The 18,390-nt window shown below is 54.3% G+C and overlaps 1 protein-coding gene across 2 annotated transcripts in view; it reads right to left on the bottom strand.

Moving 5' to 3' along the window:
- The window catches only part of RNF144A (ring finger protein 144A), a 120,654-nt gene extending 102,328 nt beyond the window's left edge, over positions 1-18,326 (bottom strand). Inside the window, exon 1 of one of the 2 annotated variants that reach the window (XM_055327268.1) lies at positions 18,084-18,326. In XM_055327268.1, coding sequence (XP_055183243.1) covers positions 18,084-18,105 — 22 coding nt within the window. In that variant the 5' untranslated portion in view covers positions 18,106-18,326. Of the gene's footprint in view, positions 1-17,513; positions 17,729-18,083 lie in introns of those variants that run through there. The other variant, XM_055327270.1, reaches the window with a different exon arrangement.
- Between the last annotated feature and the right edge of the window lie 64 nt (positions 18,327-18,390).

Here is an 18,390-nt window from a genome sequence, read left to right as displayed (position 1 = left end):
GACCAAACAAGAGGAAGGAAGCAGAGCACATGTGGGCATAAAACTCTGAGGATGGAAGTCTGAGGCTTCAGCTCCTGTTTAACATGTACGGTACAGGAAAGCTGTTGGTCACATCCTCCCAAGAAAATGCTGGACAAACCAACAATCCAGCACTTCTTGCAACCATCAGAAAATGGGTCACAGGGCAAACCAATCCTCCAAAATCTGGAGACAGGTGAGACAAAGAGAGTCACAGCCACGATCTGCTCACCAGGGGGAGAATATCAGGGCCACCATTGATAGGAACACCTGCTTGGGGATTTTCATGAATTGCTGGGGGCTGAGTACGAACTAGCTGAAGAGTGAAAAAGAAACCCCTAGGAGCCACAGTCTTGAGGAAGCCCCTACATTTTTGTGGGTTTGATCCTTCCTCACTCCCACCCCCAGGAATCCCACCAGGTTCTCATAGCAAAGAGGCCAGAAAAGCCCATTTTCAGCTCAGGACAGGGGAATAGTAACCAAGTGAAGAATTCTGGAAGCAGTCTCCATGACACAGACCCATCCAGCAGGCCCCAAGGAAGGGAAGTGACCTGACTCCAGCCTTGCATCTTCCTCAGCTCACCCAGGAGGGACAAAATAGCTTAGAAACACTGGACCAGGCTGGGGCCACTGGCCTGCTAGAAGACTGAGGGTTAATCCTAAGAGCACAGAATCTTCTCCTGCCCCTGACACTTACACTATGGCCCATTAACAGGGTCCCATACAATTACAATGAGCACAGCTGAAATGGACCTACTCAAGAAGAAAACCCCAAAGACCCACGGGGCAGATGAAAACAGGACCCTAGAGGAACTGAAGCCTCTCACGCCTACAGTGTCAGCACACAATGAACACAATTCAGCTTCTAGCCAGATCGACGACACAAAACCTCACACCAGAGACCTTTCACCTTAGTTCTCACACCCAATACAGCAATGAAAAACCCACCAAGCATGCCAAAAGGCAAGAAAAATCAGAATCTGAAAGGACAACAAGCATCAAAACAAAACTCAGACAGGACACCGATACTGGAATTATCAGACAGGCAATTTACAATAATTATGATGAACGTGTTAAAGGCCCTAATGGAAAAAGCAGACAAAATTGCAAGAGCACACAGGTTATATCAGAAGAGAGATGGAATTTTAAAGAAAGAAATCAAATAAAACTGTAGAGTAAAAACCTTGCTAAAGAAGAAGAATGCCTTTGTCAGGCTCACCAGCAGACTGAGCACAGGCAGCAAAAAAAGCAGGGAGCCTGAAAGAGTTTGACAGGAAGTTCCCAAACTAAAACACAAACAGAAAAAAAAAAGAGAGAAAAAAAAAAACCACAAACAGAACATCCAAGAACTGTAGGATAATTTAAAATTATATAACATATGCATAATAGGAATCCTGGAAGGAGAAGGAAGAACAGGGCAAAAAAAGATATTTGAAGCAAGAATGGTTGAGACAGACACCAAACTACGGATTCAGGGAGCTCAGAGAACATAAAGCAGAATAAATACCCCAAAAAAGTACACCTAGTCATTTACAAAAATCGAAGACACAGTGAAATTTTTGAAAAAAGCCAGAGAGGGCAGAAAACGTTGTATCAAGACAGGAGCAAGAACAAGAATCACGACAAATACCCACCATTTGCTTCGATGTGGATGGAACTGGAGGGTATGATGCTGAGTGAAATAAGTCAATCGGAGAAGGACAAACATTATATGGTCTCATTCATTTGGGGAATATAAAGAATAGTGAAAGGGAATAAAGGGGAAAGGAGAGAAAATAAGTGGGAAATATCAGAAAGGGAGACAGAACATGGAAGACTCCTAACTCTGGGAAACGAACTAGGGGTGGTGGAAGGGGAGGAGGGCGGGGGGAGGGGGTGACTGGGTGGCAGGCACTGAGGTGGGCACTTGATGGGATGAGCACTGGGTGTTATTCCGTATGTTGGCAAATTGAACACTAATAAAAAATAAATTTATTATTAAAAAAAAAAGAACAAGAATCAGGTCTGACTTCCCTTCAGAAATTATAGAAGAAAGAAGAGAGCAGAGTGAAATATTTATAGCACTGAAAGAAAAATACCAACCCAAAATTCTATTTCCACCAAAACTGTCCCTCAAAAGTAAGACCAAAAAAACAACAAAAACACGCTCAGATAAGCAAAGACTAAGGCAGTGTGTCACCAACTGTCTGTGCTGCAAGAAATATTAAAAGCTCTTCAGAGAGAAGAAAAGTGATATGTCACAAACCCAGATCAACAAAACCACAAGAAGAGAGAGAAGGAGTAAAGGAAGTTAAAATAAAATATTTTGGGGGAAGCTTGGCTGCCTCAGTTGGAAGAGCATTCAACTTTCAATCCCGAGGTCATGAGTTAGAGCCCCAAATTGGATGTAGAGATTATTTTAAATAAATAAATGAATGAACAAACATTTAAAAAATAAGTATTCTATTTTATTTTCCTTATTTTTAATTGATCTAAAAGAAAACTGTTTCAACAGTAATAATAGAAATGCATTGTGTGATTATGACCAATGGAAAAAAAGAATGAGCAAAGTCATAAGGGAAGGGATAGAAGACCCAGCAATACCCTAAGGTAACATTATTACGTATCAAATGGTACAGTATTCTTTAAAAATGGGCTTAGTTTGCTTAACAAATGTATACTGCAAACCTTAGGCCAACTACCAAAAATGTTAGAAATTAGTATAACTGATATGGTAACAGTGGAGATGAAAAAGAATTATATACAATATTCAGAAGCAAAGAAGCCAGTAAAAGGAGGAAAAAAGGGGGGGGAGAACATATGTAATGACTAAAAACAATTATAGGGCACCTGGCTGGCTCAGAGGATGGGGCCTACGACTCTTGATCTCTCTGGTTGTAGAGATTACTTAAAAATAAAATCTTTAGGGGTACCTGGCTAGGTCAGGAGTAGAGCATGTGACTCCTGATTTCAGAGTTGTAAATTTGAGTTCCACATTGGGTGTAGAGATTACCTGAAAATAACATCTTAAAGGTGCCTGGGTGGCTCAGTTGGTTAAGCATCTGCCTTATGCTCAGGTCATGATCCCAGAGTCCTGGGATCTAGCCCTGCATCAGGCTCCCTGCTTAGTGGGGTGTCTGCTTCTCCCGCTCTCTCTGCCCCTCTGCCCTGCTGGTACTCTCTCTCTCTCTCTCAAATAAATAAATAAGTCTTTAAAAATAAATAAAATAAAATCTTAAAATAAATAAACAAAAATAAAATCTTAAAAAAACAATTATGAACACAGTAGATATTAATTCAATAATATCAGCAGTCTGAATATATTGGATAAAAGTTAAAAGACTGAGGTTTTCAAAGTGGCTAAAAAAGCAAGACCTAAATCCATGTTATTTAAAGTAATCTACTGTAAATAAGAAGGTTCAGGTTAAAAGTAAAGGGGTGGAGAAAGATATACCATGCTAATGCTAATCCAAAGAAAGCTAGAGGAGCTATGTTAACTTCAGACTTCAAAGCCAACTTCAGAACAAGGAAAATCACTGGAGATAAACAGGGACATTACATAAGGATACAGGGGTCTGTTCCCCAAGAAATAACACTAAACATATATGCACCTAATAACAGAGCATCAAAATACAGAAGCAAAAACTGACAGACATGCAGGAGGAAATACACAAATCCACAATCATAGCTGGACACCACCACTCCTTTCAGTAACTGACAGATCCAGCAGGAAGAAGTTGACCAAGCAGCACCAATAATCAACTTGATTTATTTGACACAATTCAATATTCCATCCAATAACAATAGAATACACATTCCTCCAGCTCCCAGGAAACATTCTAGGCCATAAAACCCACCGTAACAAATTAAAAAAAAAAACCAAAACTGAAATCATATAAGCTCTGCTTTCACATCGCAATGGTACTACACTATAAGTCTATGACAAAAAAAAAATTGGAACATCCCCAAATATTTGGAGATCAAACAATACACTTTTAAATGACATGTGGGGCAAAGAAGTCTGAAAAGAAACTAAAAATCATTTTGAACTGAATGAAAACAAAAGTAAAACTTATCAAAATGAGTACAATGTAGCAAAAGCTGTGCTTACAGGGAAATATGTAGTATTAAATGCATGTGTTAGAAAAGCAGAATGATCTAAAGTCAGCCCCTCAAGCTTTCTCTCTAGGAAATGAGAGGAAAGCAACTGAAGCCCAAGGGAAGCAGAAAAAAAATTAAAATTAAAAAAATTAAAATAAAACAATAAAAACTGGAGCAGAGATCAATGAAATCAAAACAACAATAAAGAAAAACAACAAAATCATGACCTGGTTCTTTGAAAAAATCCATAAAAATTGATAAATATCTAGTCAGGCTAAAACCGTGAAGGGTGAGATGGGTACAGAAGAGGGAAGGGGTGTGCACCTTCCATAAGAAGCAATGGCCAACTCAGCCCACGGCCAGTCTACTTGTCCTGCATCTACCAGCAATGCCACCTGTGCTGGCATCGTCCCTGAAAACCTATAGCTATACAATAATTAAAAGAGAAAAATAGGAAAAGGAGGAAATACGCATTATTTCATTTAGGCTGCCCTCATTTTAGTTGAAAACCTCAAGGGGAGCAGCCTCCCTAGTTCTAATGCGTTCTGTTTTCATAGACCAGAAAGGCTACTGGTATCTTATTCAACCAGGAAGTGTCTTCCAGATGGAATCTGGGTCCAGCAGGCGGTGTTCCCTGAGGTCCCCCAGTGCTCCCCACTTCCTCATGTCTCACACCTGTGAAACGCCACAGGGTCACTTGCGAATCCGCCTTTTGGACAGGCCTCCAGCAGTTTCTCTAAGCTTTCTTATTCACAATTTCTTTAACCCTTGCAGAAGCCCCGAAAGGGAAGTAATTCAAGTACTGGTCTCACGTTTTAGATGGATAAAATAACATGGGAAGTTTACAGAGAGGCTCCAGGTCTTTGCAGGAGGCCCAGTGGGACCGGGAGTGTGGAGCAGGATTCGAAGCCCCGATCACCGAGGTCTAGTGATGCTGCCCTCAAGTCGGACCCACAACTCCTGAGCTGTGACGTGGTCCATGGGCCACGCTGTCACACCCCTGATGTGAGCTGCCCTTGGTCAGATGTGCAGAGCTGTGACATAACACAACCCTGCAGGAAGAATGGGGGTGTTCAGGGGGCTGGTTTCATTTATGCATAACAGGAGCGCTTTCTCCTTGTCCATTATCCATTCCTCTCCAAGCCCGTGGCAGCGAAATGACCACTGGAGAACTGGAGATACAGTCAAATGATCTGTTGAAATATGTATCTGTCGTGTAGGAAATAATAAACTGTGTGTGTTGGTGGTGGGCAAAATTTACAATTAAGTAAATTTTAAAACCCAGATCATTTACTTCACTATAAAATAAAACCACAGTTTAACAAATCAAGAGTAGGGGCGCCTGGGTGGCTCAGTTCATTAAACATCTGACTTTTGATCTCAGCTCAGGTCATGATCTTGGGGTTGGGGGATCGAACCCTGCATTGGATTCTCTCTCCCTCTGCCTCTCCTCTCCCCTCCTCCTTCCCTCCCTCTCTCTCCATCTCTAAAAATATAAAGACCCACCATACAAGGCAACTGGGTCTCAGAGTTGTTTTCACTTCACAATATATTATAAAAATTTTCCCATGTCCACAATCTCCAAAAATCATATCTAATTAGAGCAAGATATTTACTTAACCATACTTAGATGTTTTCCATTTGGGACTGTTATTTAAACACACACACACACACACACACACACACACACACACACACACACGAGAAGCATTTGTGCATAAAGATTTCCTTCTTTTTCCCCACGTTTAGCATCATTTCCTTGAGCTAGATTCCCCAAAGTGCAACTGTCTCAAGTATTTGTGGTTGCAAATAAAAATCATGCATTTATCCTTAAGCCATCCCTTCCCCTCACCCCACCCCGTTTAGGCCCAGAAACGCATTCCTTCTGCTGAGCCAGCATGATTTATACTTAACCGCTTCCTGTTCTGCAGCAGAGCCCCCTTCATCCTATCAGCCAATGTTCCTTTTACCTAATTCCTCCTAGAAATTCTCTTAAATAACAATTTCACGTTTACCAAGAAAAATCGCTCTTGCCACCCAAGTATTTTATTATCACATGATGGTTGTTATATCGTCACGAGACCGACTTCTGGATGGCCAGTATGGAGCAGATGACACAGAGAGTTCGTGCCAGGAAAGATCTGTATACAATTTAAACTGAAATCATGCAAACTACGTTTGCAGCCTCCAGATGATTATTTTTGTTAGCAAATCAGCTCAGGGTGTTTGCCATTTGGGATCAGCTTATATAGATGCCACTGGGTTTTAAAAACCCCCCTAGGGTGGCACTTCAGAAAGAAGCATAAACCTTCAGGCAGATCGGAAGGTCCTTTATTTTATTTTATTTTTTTAAATGCGGGGAGTTGAGTTAAAAGTTTAAAGCACTGAAGCTGAATGTACCTACCAGGTGCCGGGCTGGGGACAGGAGTTAGACACGCCCTTCACCCAGGAGCCCAGCCTGCCACAATGCACCCCAAGAAAGCCTGACAAATAAATGTGGGCATCTGAGTCTCCGCTCTACCGCCCAGAGGAGCTGGGCAGGACCGGCACGAAGGCAAGACCTGGTCAGGGATGTTTGCTTCCCGGTAAATAGTGCCCTCACTTCAGGTTACCCAGAATTTCTATAAAATTGTGCCTTGAGTTTCTCTTGACTATTTTGTCGACAAAATATGACACGTGTTAACAACAGTTCTGGGTGTTTTGCTTTTAATACTTTGGAGCTAACACTGGTTTCCAAGATTTAGAAATATTTCATTTTGCAAAGCTCCTAGGCCGTAGGCTCCATGCCTCTGTGTCCGGAGAGTGAAAGGATGCTGTCTCCGTACCACGTCCTCCACAAAATGCCAGAGCTGCTCAGGGACACCGGGACGGAGGAGGGGGCTGGCAGGATGAACAGCACAGAAGGCATCAGAGATGCAGGGAAAAGCAGGTGATGTGTGCCAGGGGCTGCCCTGGGATGCCCTGGACCCCGAGGCATGTCAGGTGATGGCAGGGACAACAGGCCGAGAATGAACTGCCCCGCAAGAGCCAGAGGCTTCCAGGATGCAGAGGAAAACACGGAGCCGCTAGGAAAGCCACAGTTCAAGGAGGAGGGCGCCCTCGCAACCGGCCTTCACCGGGCTCACGAGTGGGAGACGTGGTGGGTACCCTGGACTCAAGCCCCGCAGGCCAGTGTTCAGGAAAAACCACAGCGGGAGGCTGGGAGAGAGACTGGGGGGATTGCTCAGGGGGGGGGGCGGGATTAGGAGGCCCTAGAGCAGTGAACCTGATGCCCAGGTGAGACTCATGGCAAATTCCAGAGACTAAAATGATATGTTTGTCCAACCCAATCTTATTTTATACATTAAAAAAAAAAAGTCCAAGGAAGCCTGCCTCTGAGTTGATACTGACTTGAGCTCAGTCCCTCAAAGCACCGAATGCGAATAATACAGGCTGCAGGGAAGAGGTGCACAAATGGGCCAAGTCGGCAGGAACCTCAAGCATCGGGGCTAAACGGCAGACACCGTCACTGGGGAGCGAGGATGAGCACTCGGCCCGGGTCAGGACGTGCAGCCCGGCAGGGGTGACCCCACTCCCAGCCTACGTGCCTGCGTGGGGCCTCGACACAGGGGCGAGAGGCCTGCGAACCCCCAAAGAAACACGGGCGGCCAGGTCCCTGCAGATGAGCACTACAGCAGGGAAACCTACAGCAGGGAGATCTAACGTGAGCTGCATCCCTCGTGTCACATTTTCTGGCACATTAAAAAAAGAATTTAAAAAAAAATTATCTGTTTACTTGAGAGAGAGAAAGAGAGAGAGAGAGAGAGAGAGAGAGAGAGAGAGAGAGAGAGAAGGTAGGCAGGGGAGAGAGAGCATCTCAAGCAGACTCTGCGCTGAGCCCGACGGGGCTTGATTCGAGACCCTGAGATCATGACCTGAGCCGAAACCAAGACGCCCAACCGACTGAGCCACCCCGGTGCCCCTGGCACGTTTTTCTTTTTCTTTTTTTTTTTTTTAAGTAAAAATAAGGGAAATCAATGTTAGTAACATTTTATTTAAATGAGTGAAATAAAATCACGTTAACAGGTAATCACGTAAATGTTATTCCTGAGATTGCTTTCATTTACACCGGTTTTCACACCAGCTCTTGGAAACTGGCCATGCATTTCTCCACACGCACGGCAGGTCCCTTGGGACTGGCCTCCGCAGAAGGGCTCAGGACCCGCGAGGCCAGCGGCCTCCGCCTGCACCGTGCAGCCCTCCACATGCCCTCCCCTCCGCCCCTCTGGTCGGGTTTGCTCTGTTGTAGCCAGAAGACACCCCGCTTTCGCCGGATAAACAGTCCCCGGGAGAGCAGCCCGTGTGCCAGGCCGGCAGGACACAGCCCGCGCCGGTGCCCACGCTGGTGCCCTTGGAGAAAGCCCGTACCCGCAAGCGCGCACGTGGCCGTAACGGAGAGAAAACAAGGTCACTGTGAAGGAAACAGGGCGCTGGGCCAAAGGAGAAAGAGTCCTGGGAGCGATTAAAGGATTAACAGATAAGAACTGGCCCCCTGGCCCCTCCGCTGCCCGGGGGAGGACATGCTCATTTAAGAACAAACTGACAACACTTCCTTCTGAGGCGTTATGTTTGCACCTTCCACAGCCCAGGACCTGGCTGAGGACGCGGTGGGTATTTATTGGGCATTAATAAACTGCGTGCGCCTTAGATGTTGAGCTATTTCACAGGCGGGGGGAGTGGAGGGTGAGCGACGCTGCCAGATGACAAGGGATTGCTGTGGGTCCCCACTGGTCGTCCTCGCTGGAGCGAAACTGGAACTTGCACGATGCCGAAGGCTGCAGAGGTCCGTACCTGCCGGCGGATTACAGAGCTCCACACCCCGTCCTGTTCTGGAAAGGCCTCAGCAGCCCCCTGCCGTCCCCGGGTCCCTGGGCGCGCCCTCACTGGATGTCCCTTCATCCACCTTGGAACGCAGGAGGTCGGCCAAGGGAAAGGGCCAAAGAACAGAAGGGATGGAGCAACGGCTGAGACTGCTCCTGGACCCCGAGGCCTGTGAAGGGCGGAGAGGCCTAGTTAAGGTCTGCAAACACTCACGGAGCAGCTACCCCGTGCCAGGCTCCGTGCCAGCTGCGAGGGGGACACAGACACGGACAGGACAGGACGTGATTTCCTGCTCCTCACCGCACCCAGAACTACAATCAGGGAAGGCTCAGATGGGCTTATGTGACACTGGCAGGACACCGGGGCCATGTGAGCCATGCGACCCATGCGCAGGTTGGTCCGGACCTCGTCCCGTGGGGATTCCTGCCTTCCAGACGAGAACAGGTGAGACCAGCAAGGGCAACGGACGCTGGCACAGTCTGGCCATGCAGACGCCGGGCAGGTGGCTTCACGCACCATGCTGTCCAGTCCGCGTGAGGACGGTCCTTCTGACTCCCGTGGCCTCTGGTTCCCCCAACTTCTCGTACCTTGGGGTCTGCCAGGAAGCCCACTTCAATGGGACACACACAGAGGCCATCACAGGGCTTCCCCAAAGGCCTGTTGTTCTCTGATCCAAAGGACAGATGCAGGTGACACCAAACTCCCCCCCACCACACACACATACTTCTCTTGCCACCTTCAACACACACCCGTGAGCTGGGAGTTGTGGTGAGCCCCCTGGACCCCAGGGTGCCCCGCATGAGGGCATAGGCCGACACGCGGAGGACAAAGGGCAACTAGAGCAGAAGCTGGTTCTCGTGGGCAGCACGGTGCAGCAGGACCCGTGCCTGCAACCGTCCCCTCCCAGTGCCACGGAGGAAACGCCAACCCGTTTCTTGCAGCCCTCGTTGGTGAGCGTTCCCTTGTGAGCCAAACACACAGCAACACACAAACACGTACAATCGTGTACCCCTGCCCCTGCTGTTGGTGTTACGGGATGAACTGTGTCCCCTTTAGGATGCGCCTAACCCCCAGGATCGGTGATGTGGTCATTTGGGTCCTTGCCGGGGATCCAATTCACGTGTGACCAACAGAGTAGGCCCAACTCCCATAGAACTGGTGACCAGCCGTCACTGCCTATCTTCGTTCACTCCAACCACCCTCGTAACCGTCCCCTCGGACGGGCGGCTCGTAAACAACGGACACTCGTATCTCACAGCTGTGGAGGCTGGAAGTCCGACCTCAAGATGCCGGAGGGTTCGGGGTCTGGTGACAGCCTCTGTCTGGTTCAGGTGGCCTCCCACTCGCCACGTCCTCACGGGCAGGATGGGTGAGGGGGCTCCCATCCCATTCACGAGCATTCCCCCCTGGTGACCGACACGCCTCCCAAAGGCTCCACGTCATCACATCATCACACTGGGGACCTGGCTGGGGGGGGGCAGGCTGGGGGCAGGGCGCTGTCCCCCTGCACGCGGACAGAGGGCAGTGGGAAGACGTCAGCGCCCCAGACCCGGAGGGGGACAGCGCCGCCTGACACGGAGGTGCTGCCTTAGGGTCCCGCAAGCGGAGGGAACGCAGACAGATAACCTTTTTGTCTTCTTTCCCCGCCACATCCGGCCCTACCCACCCGCCGCTGGCCTCTCACAACCACACTGTCTCGGTTCCCAGGGCCCATGGCGGACACTTCATTGAGACCTAAAGAAGAAAGAAGGGACTGTGATCTCTGCGGGGCGCCGTCTCATCCACTCCAGGCACTGGCAACGCCTCGCCCGCCAAGCGATTAGGAAGAAATAGGCACAGTTTTAGCCAACAAATCCACATCCCGAGGCGCCCGCTCTCCAAGTCTTCTAGAAGCTCTTCTAACTCCGTCGTCCCGGGACTCCCATGTGCCCGTGCGTGTGTGTTGGGAGGGGGCTCCTGAGAAGTACCACGTGGCGATCGGGGCGCCCAGAAAAGTGACTTTCTGGGACTGTGTGTTTCTCTGACAGACAGCGGCCCCCAGGGCGCCCACAAGCCTTCGCACTTCCCGACGCAGCGCTCCTTCTGGAACACACCCCCCGTGTGATGCTGTGGAATGAACACTGGCACCACGGACCAAAGGAGAGCGTCAAGCACTCGAGAAACAGAGAAAACACTGACTGTCGCGGATTATTCTGCACGCACGCTCTCGGGTCTCCGCAGCCGAGGCTCTCCGCTTCCTCTGTGGGAGGAACCACGCGAATCAAGGGCCCACCGCGTGTTTCCCAGACAAACTCTCTTTCTAGGAACCCGACCGCCCTTTGCCTAGAGCGCCTCGGCCTCTCGTTAGAAAGCTCCAGACTCGTAAGGCTGACGGAGCCTGCCGCCTGCTCCTGCCCCCGAGGGCCCGACCACCAGCCCGGACTCACCATCCGCAGGAACAAACCCCAGCACTGGGTCCCATGCCTCGGGGCCCCGTGCACACTGGCTCGGAGCTGCCTCGAGTCTACACATGCTCACGCCAGCCTCCAGAGCTCCCGTAATACCCACGAGGACACGCACACCTTCTGCACACCGCAGAACGAGGCCCACCTCGGCCTCACCCTCCCCAGCATCGCACAGTGCCCGGGCCACACGCTGCCCCAGCCAGCCCGGACGGTGCTCTCGTCTGACACTGGACCCGATGGCGTCTGCTGTCTACGGACAGGACCGGCCAGGCCTCCCTCCTCCCACCCCCACCCCCACCCCCACCTGCGCTGCGTTCAGCTTCTGAGGGTCCCGCAGGGCACTGCTCCGTGGGTGGACTCACCTCCCAAAGAGAGAACCCGGCTCTCTGGATGTGCTCAGATCACCCCGGAGCTCGAATCCCGTGTTTTCATTTCCCTTTTGAGCCCAATTTCTCTTTCTCTCTCTCTTTCTCTCTCATCTTCAATCACTTAACCAAAATGCACTCAGAAAGTGTACAATAGGGCAACCTGGGTGGCTCAGCAGTTTAGCGCCGCCTTCAGCCCAGGGCGTGATCCTGTAGACCTGGGATCGAGTCCCACGTTGGGCTCCCTGCATGGAGCCTGCTTATCCCTCTGCCTGTGTCTCTGCCTCTCTCTCTCTCTCTCTCTCTCTCTCTCTCTCTGTATCTCTCATGAATATTTTTTTTAAAGTGCACGATAGGTGCTAAGGGAACGCGAAAAATGAGGAAGTTCAAACCCTTGTAGGGCTTACGAGAGGAAATCAGTTACATAAATCGCTAAAATTAGATTCGAGAGTTTTAAGCGCAATCAAAGATCTTGAAGGAAAAGTTGCTATGGAAGCACCTGGTACGGAGAACGTCCCAGCTGGCAGGTAGGAGACAGAGGGGGCCAGGGCTCGGGGTGCGGGGACGAGGCTGGCCGGTGCTGAGGCCTGTGGCTCCATCCTGTGCTCCCACATTCCCAGGGCCCCATCAGCAAGATGCCAGGACCCAGGGAGGGGACCACCCCAATGTCCCCATTAGCAGTTCTACAGCTTTGAGAAGAAAACGGTATGTGTTCTGAGCCCGGAAGGGCCACCAGGAATGTGGCCCACGGAGATAGCAGGAGAATGCTCCAGGGCACCTGCTCGGGGGCTGTTGGGAGGCCCACCCCGGACGGGCTGGGGCCAAGCGATGAAGGATCCCAAAGACTCGACCGAGGGACACGCTCGTCATTGGACAAGCAGTGAGGGCAGCTGAGGGCATCCCAGCAGCACAGTGACAAGAGGCCTCCGTAGAGATGGTGAGGGACCCCAGTGGGATTGACACAAAGTTTGACTTTCCCAAGAAAGTCAAAAAATATGTGTTGATTGTGGCTTCAGAACACCCGTTTAAGAGAACATTTTACGTCGAGGAAGAAGAGGGTGCCTAACCCACGTTTCTGTGACGGGGACACTTCCCGGCACCCACAAGCTGGCGGAGAGGGCCGGCCGCTCTGCCCAGCAGGCTGCCCTTCCTGTGGGGACGCAGGCGAGCCTGACCGGGGACGAGGTGGTGGGGACGGCAAGTACTGGAATGGGGACGAGCCTGCAGACCGGCCGGCCCCCGAAGGCGGGTAGGGACGAGCACACCCAACCCCATTGCTGGCCACTCAACACGCATCCTGGATGCAGAGACACCACAGCAGATGGGCCCCGCACTGCCCGCAGGCTGGAGTCTCTCCACGGTTGATGCAGCCTACACAGCCCCCCTCCCTCCACAGAGCCTTAAAATGCTGCCCACCGCCCCCCCGCAAAGTCAGACACCCCCCTGTTCCAAAGAACTGCTTGGAAACTGACCCCCTGGCAGCCAAAAACGGTCCCAGGGAAATAGTGTAAGAGGTGTTCAAGGTGTCAGAGGTGTTCAAGGACGGACACAAAACCCCATGTAACCGAGAGCCCTACTACAGACACCGCGGAAGCTCCCCGCTGTTCTACGGGTCTGGGCCCGGGGTCCTGCCCACAGAGCCCTGCCAGCTGGGGAGAAGCTGCGGAGGCCTGCGCTTTGCTGGGGCCGACTCCCAGCTCGGGGGTCCTGAACAGCAGGCAGCAGCAGCCACAGGCCCCGGGGAGTCACACTGGCCTTGCTCGGGGACTCTGAAGGCAACAGGAGAGGTGGCTGCGTTGTAAAAACACGGGGTGCTGCCCGTGGTTCCGCTCACCTTCTCTGAACCGAATCTCCTCCAGCACACAGACTGGGCAGGGGGGTGGAGGGGCCGGGGGGAGGCTCTAAAACTATACAAGGACAAACCCCACACTGGGAGAACCTTCTAGAAGACACACCAGAAACCAAAGCAACCGTTTTCCACTCCGGAATCTGGGTTTGGACGGTGTTCTGAGACAGCCTGCTGAGAACAAGACCCTGTACAACAGCCGGCTCCCAGTTCCCAGCCCACCCCCGGCTCCTACTGGCTGTTCCCGGGACCCAGAGTCTGACCTTGAGCCTCCAAAGTAGCCTGGAGAACCTGGACTCACCCTTCAAGTCGCTGGCATCACGGGCTCCCCCGTGAGCTGCCCTGGGCACACCAACCCCGTCGTTAGGACGGTCTGTGGATGTGCTGGCTTCCACCCCCAGGCTGTGGCCTCCTCGAGGTCACAGAACAGATCCTCTGCCGAGGACTCGGAGTCCCACGCGGGCTTCAGTGTTCACCACGTGCACGGCCTCGGACAGCCCAGCCACGCCCTGCTTCCCTTCCCTCCTCAGTGATGTGGGGACCGTCGCAGCGCCCGTCCCACGGGCTGCATGAGAACTGGGTCCTGGGCGAGGGCCCGATGAGCAGCACCCGGTGACAGGGCATCCTAAGTGACTACGAACCATTGCTTCCTCCCTCTCCTGGGGCAAATCTAAGTGTTGGCTGACACGCTACTTCCCACCATCCAGGGAACTTATTTTCCTCTGTTAACATCACGTCCAGCTTGTCAAACTTGCTCCTCAGAGGAGGCCCGGCTCTCAGAGTCTACAGGCCACCCAGAAAACACGTTCCAAGGCAGGTGTCAGATTCCAGGAACGGAGGAAGATGGACCCTCGTCACCAAGAACCACCGCCTCCAAAGCCTGTCTCCCAACACATCCTCTGTAGGAGAAGACGTTCTTCTCCCAAAGTCCATAAAACTGGTTGCATTTGGCGCCTTAACCCCCAATGCTGATTCTCCTTAAAAAAAAAAAAAAAAAAAGACCTTCAAAGCAGCAACTGCTTTTTTTGGATCTTGGGAACCAGCTAGGCCAACACCTGGCTTTCACAGTTGAAGCCACTGGAGCCACCCAAGGAGGTGAAGACACTTGCCCTGGGTCACACAGCCCGGTCAGAGGTTTGCGCAAGCTCTGTCCTTCCGGACCAATCCCCAGCAGCTATAGAAACAGCTGCTGCAATTTAATTTCTTCATCTAATTAAGAGAAGCTATTCATGTGTGTCAGCTACAAGGAAACGAAGGACAAAGGAGGCTGGTCCCGAGAATGATCACCTCAAGTGACTTTCCTAGTCGTAAGGCACCTTCACCTTCGCTCTTGGATCGCCAAGGCGGGAAGCTACCCAAGTGAATATGAAGAGGGTCTGTCTTCCTCAGAAGCAATCCCCTCTGTTCATCGTCTCTGGCGCCCTCTGAAATCCCGCACCCAGAGATCTGGGGGCCTGGGGCGGTCTTGCATAGCCGGATGCCCAGTTAGCGGCGGAGGCCTCGGTGTCATCCTGGGTGCCACCAGACCAGCAGACCCCCCAGAGCAGCTGATGTGTCTCCCCTCCCCTAGCCCAAGCCCAGAGCGGGAGGAAGGCCGGCAGGCAGTCGGGAGAGCTGCTGCCGGGCCCAGGCCAGCCGCGGCCTGTGTGGGGGTCCCCGGGGTGGGGTCCCTGCCCTCTCTCCCCTCCAAGTCACAATGAGCGGGCTGGGCTAGGAAGCTGCAGTGACCACCTAGCTCTGTGACTCTCAGTCTGCAAGGGTGGGCCTCCTCCTGTCTCCACCACCAGGGAGAAAGGTCCTCAAAGAGGAGAAATTGGAACAAAAGAAGGCAGCAGAGCCAAATTACGAACCACAATGGGAAAAACAGGCGACGTGGCTCCCGGCTTCTGGCTGAGCCCCAAGTTCACCCGCTAAACGTCAGCGGCTTCCACTGAGGAGTGTGTGGGGTCCCTTCCAAGCCCCAAACCGCACGGAGTCCACAAGAGAAGCACCATCCTCTAGTGCGGATGTGGATGCAGGAATGACACACCCTCTGAAAGCCGGGGCACCCCATACACTTATCAAGCACACGCAGCTGAAAGTGCGCTTCCGCGTGTCGGTATGGGCTCGGGCACCGCCTGTGGGCGCCCACATTAGGCGCCCAGAGTTGCAGCCCGGCCCGCAGCGTCGGAGCCCGCCCGTCCTTAGTTCTCCAGGGCTCCTGGTACTAGAATCGGGGCCCCTTTAAACACGTAAACTTCCAGACTCCAATTGTGCTGGATCCGGACAATCCCCATCCCACGGAAATTAGGTTACTGACATCCCATTTTCTCCTGAGGTCTGCAAGCCATGGCCCACCTTTGATAAGGGGTACAGGGGGAAGCTCAGTCCCAGCAGGTGGGAAGTGGGGTGGGGTCGGAATCTAGGGGTGGCACCCAGCACACTGCACAGCACCCCCTCAATCGCACACAGCAGGGTTCAGCTCACTCTCCTCCCCCTCCTCCTCCAAAACCATCAAGGGCTCCCACCATCAAGGGCTCCCACCATCACGGGATCCAGACTGAGCTGAAGTCAGCCTGTTGTTCAAAGACCACGATTTGTTCCCATCCGACCTCTGCGCTCAAATTTCCTTTGCACGCCTTACAGAATGATAAAGAACAAAAACCATAAGGTCACTAGAAAACCACAAAGGACCAGGCCCCTCATCCGAGCACTGGGGAAGGGAAGCTCGGGGCATGGGAAAGGTCCCGAGCCTGCACACACCTCGAGTTCCCATCCCCTCGCTCCGCCAGGCAGCGCCCCCGGCCTCAGGTGCACCTGCCCCACCTTCCGGCTTTGGCTCAACATCCTCCCTCACAAAGCAGCCCTGGCCTGGCCCTCCCCTCCCTCCAGGGGGCTCACCCCGCGCCCCGCCCCTGACCTCAGGACGCGGCTCCCCGCCCCAACACCGCCCGGTTCACCACCACGTGTCCTTGCGGGGCCCAGGCCCAGCCCAGGCCCAGCCCCAGCCCAGCCCCAGCCCCAGCCCCAGGCCCAGCCCCAGCCAGCCCAGGCCCAGCCCAGGCCAGGCCCTCCCAGGGCGGCACCGCCCCCGCCGCGCCCCGCGCAGCAGCACCCGCCCCGCGCAGCAGCACCCGCCCCGCGCAGCAGCACCCGCCCCGCGCGCTCCTGGGGCTCCGTCCTGCCCCCTTCCGTGGAGCCGACTTCCGCCTGGCACGCGGCAAGCCAGGGGATTTCTTGGACATGTTTTTATCACATTTACTGGAAAGAAAGGCACAGAGAGAACTTTTGAAGTGACCACCCAGACCTGACTGCGGGGTGATGAGGGACCACGGGGAGCCCCTCCCCCAGCCCCGAGCCGCGCCTGGAAGGCGCCGGGGGGCCGGGGAGACCCCGCCGGGGGGGTGGGGAGGGGGGAGCAGCCGAGACCCCCAGGAGGGGCGGGCTCCGAGGAGGGCCGCGGGGATGCGCACGCGGAGGACGCCCCCCGCCCCCGCCCCGCCGGGCCGACCTGCCTTCCCGCGGCCTGCGGAGCCCCCCCCGGAGAGAGGTCCCCGCCCGGTGCCAGGGAGCCAGGGAGCCAGGGCGCGGCGGAGCGGGCCGGGCCGGGGGGCGGGGGACCCCGAGCTTCCCAAGTGGCCGCGGCGCTGGGGCGGCCGAGGGGCAGGCGGGGCGGGCCCAGGGTGCTCCCCCCGGGACCCCGGCCGGCAGCCCGCGCGCCCTCGCCCCCCCCAGGTCCCCCAGGCCGGGCCCGCGCGCCCTCGCCGCGACCCCTGCGCCCCGGACCCCGGGCCGCGCCGCCGCATCCCCAGCCCCCCCCCCGCCGGGCCGGGCCCGCGCGTCCCCGCCGCATCCCCCGCCCCCGCCCCCGCCCCCGCCCCGCGCCCGCGATGCCGACACAAAGCGACGCGCGTCACCCACCTGCCTGGTCCCGCGCGGCGGGGGCCCCGGGGCTCGGGGGCTCGGGGCTCGGCTCCGAGCGCCGCGCCCAGGCCGGGTGTCCGGGGCGTCCGGCGCGGCTGCGGGGTGCCTGTCGGGTGCCCGGCCCGCGCCCGCCGGAGCCGCCCTTTATGCCCTGCCCGCCCTCCAGCGGGGCGCACCGCGGGCGGGGGCAGAGTGGGCGGCGGCGAGCGGCACAAAGACGCGGGCGCCCAGGCCCGGCCCGGCCCCCGCCCCCGCCCCGCCCCGCCCCCGCCCGCCCGCCGCGCAGCGCCCCCTGCCGCCCTCCGCCCGCCGCGCGCCCGGCCCCCGCCCCCCGCCCCCCGCCCTCCGGGGAGGGCGCCTCTGCCCGCGGGGTCCTTCCCGGGAGAGGAGGGGAGGGGAGCGGAGCGGGCGCCTCCCTCGGAGCCCGGCCCGGAGAGCGCGGGGCTGAGCAGCCCGGGCCGCCCCAGACCAGCCCCGAGCCGCGGCAGCGATGCCCGGTCCCTGCGGCCTCCGGACCCGGCTGTCAAGACGCCAGCGCGTCGCGGAAACGTCCTTCCATCCCCCTACCTGGTGGCTTGGATGGATGCATGGACGCATGGACGCATGCGGATGGACGGATGGAGAGCCCACCTGGACGGCGTCAGGATACCCGAGATCCAGGCACCGCGATCCACCTCCTAGTCTTAGGGTTTCTGGCTCCTCGCCGTCCGAAACCGTAGAAGACAGGATTCCTGCAAGATTTTCTTTTCGCCACTCCCTTTAGTAGCTAGAAGTTCGCCAAGTGTTAAATAATATGCCTGTCAGGCATGCATAGCTGAGCAAAACTTGTTGGTGTGCAGGAAACAATGCCTCCTCCGATGCATACACTCTTTTC

The sequence above is a fragment of the Nyctereutes procyonoides genome, unplaced genomic scaffold (assembly GCF_905146905.1).
Source record: "Nyctereutes procyonoides isolate TBG_1078 unplaced genomic scaffold, NYPRO_anot_genome, whole genome shotgun sequence".
Classification (NCBI taxonomy): Eukaryota; Metazoa; Chordata; class Mammalia; order Carnivora; family Canidae; genus Nyctereutes; species Nyctereutes procyonoides.
Note: the sequence above shows the minus strand (reverse complement) of the source record. Positions and strands in the feature narration are given on the sequence as shown.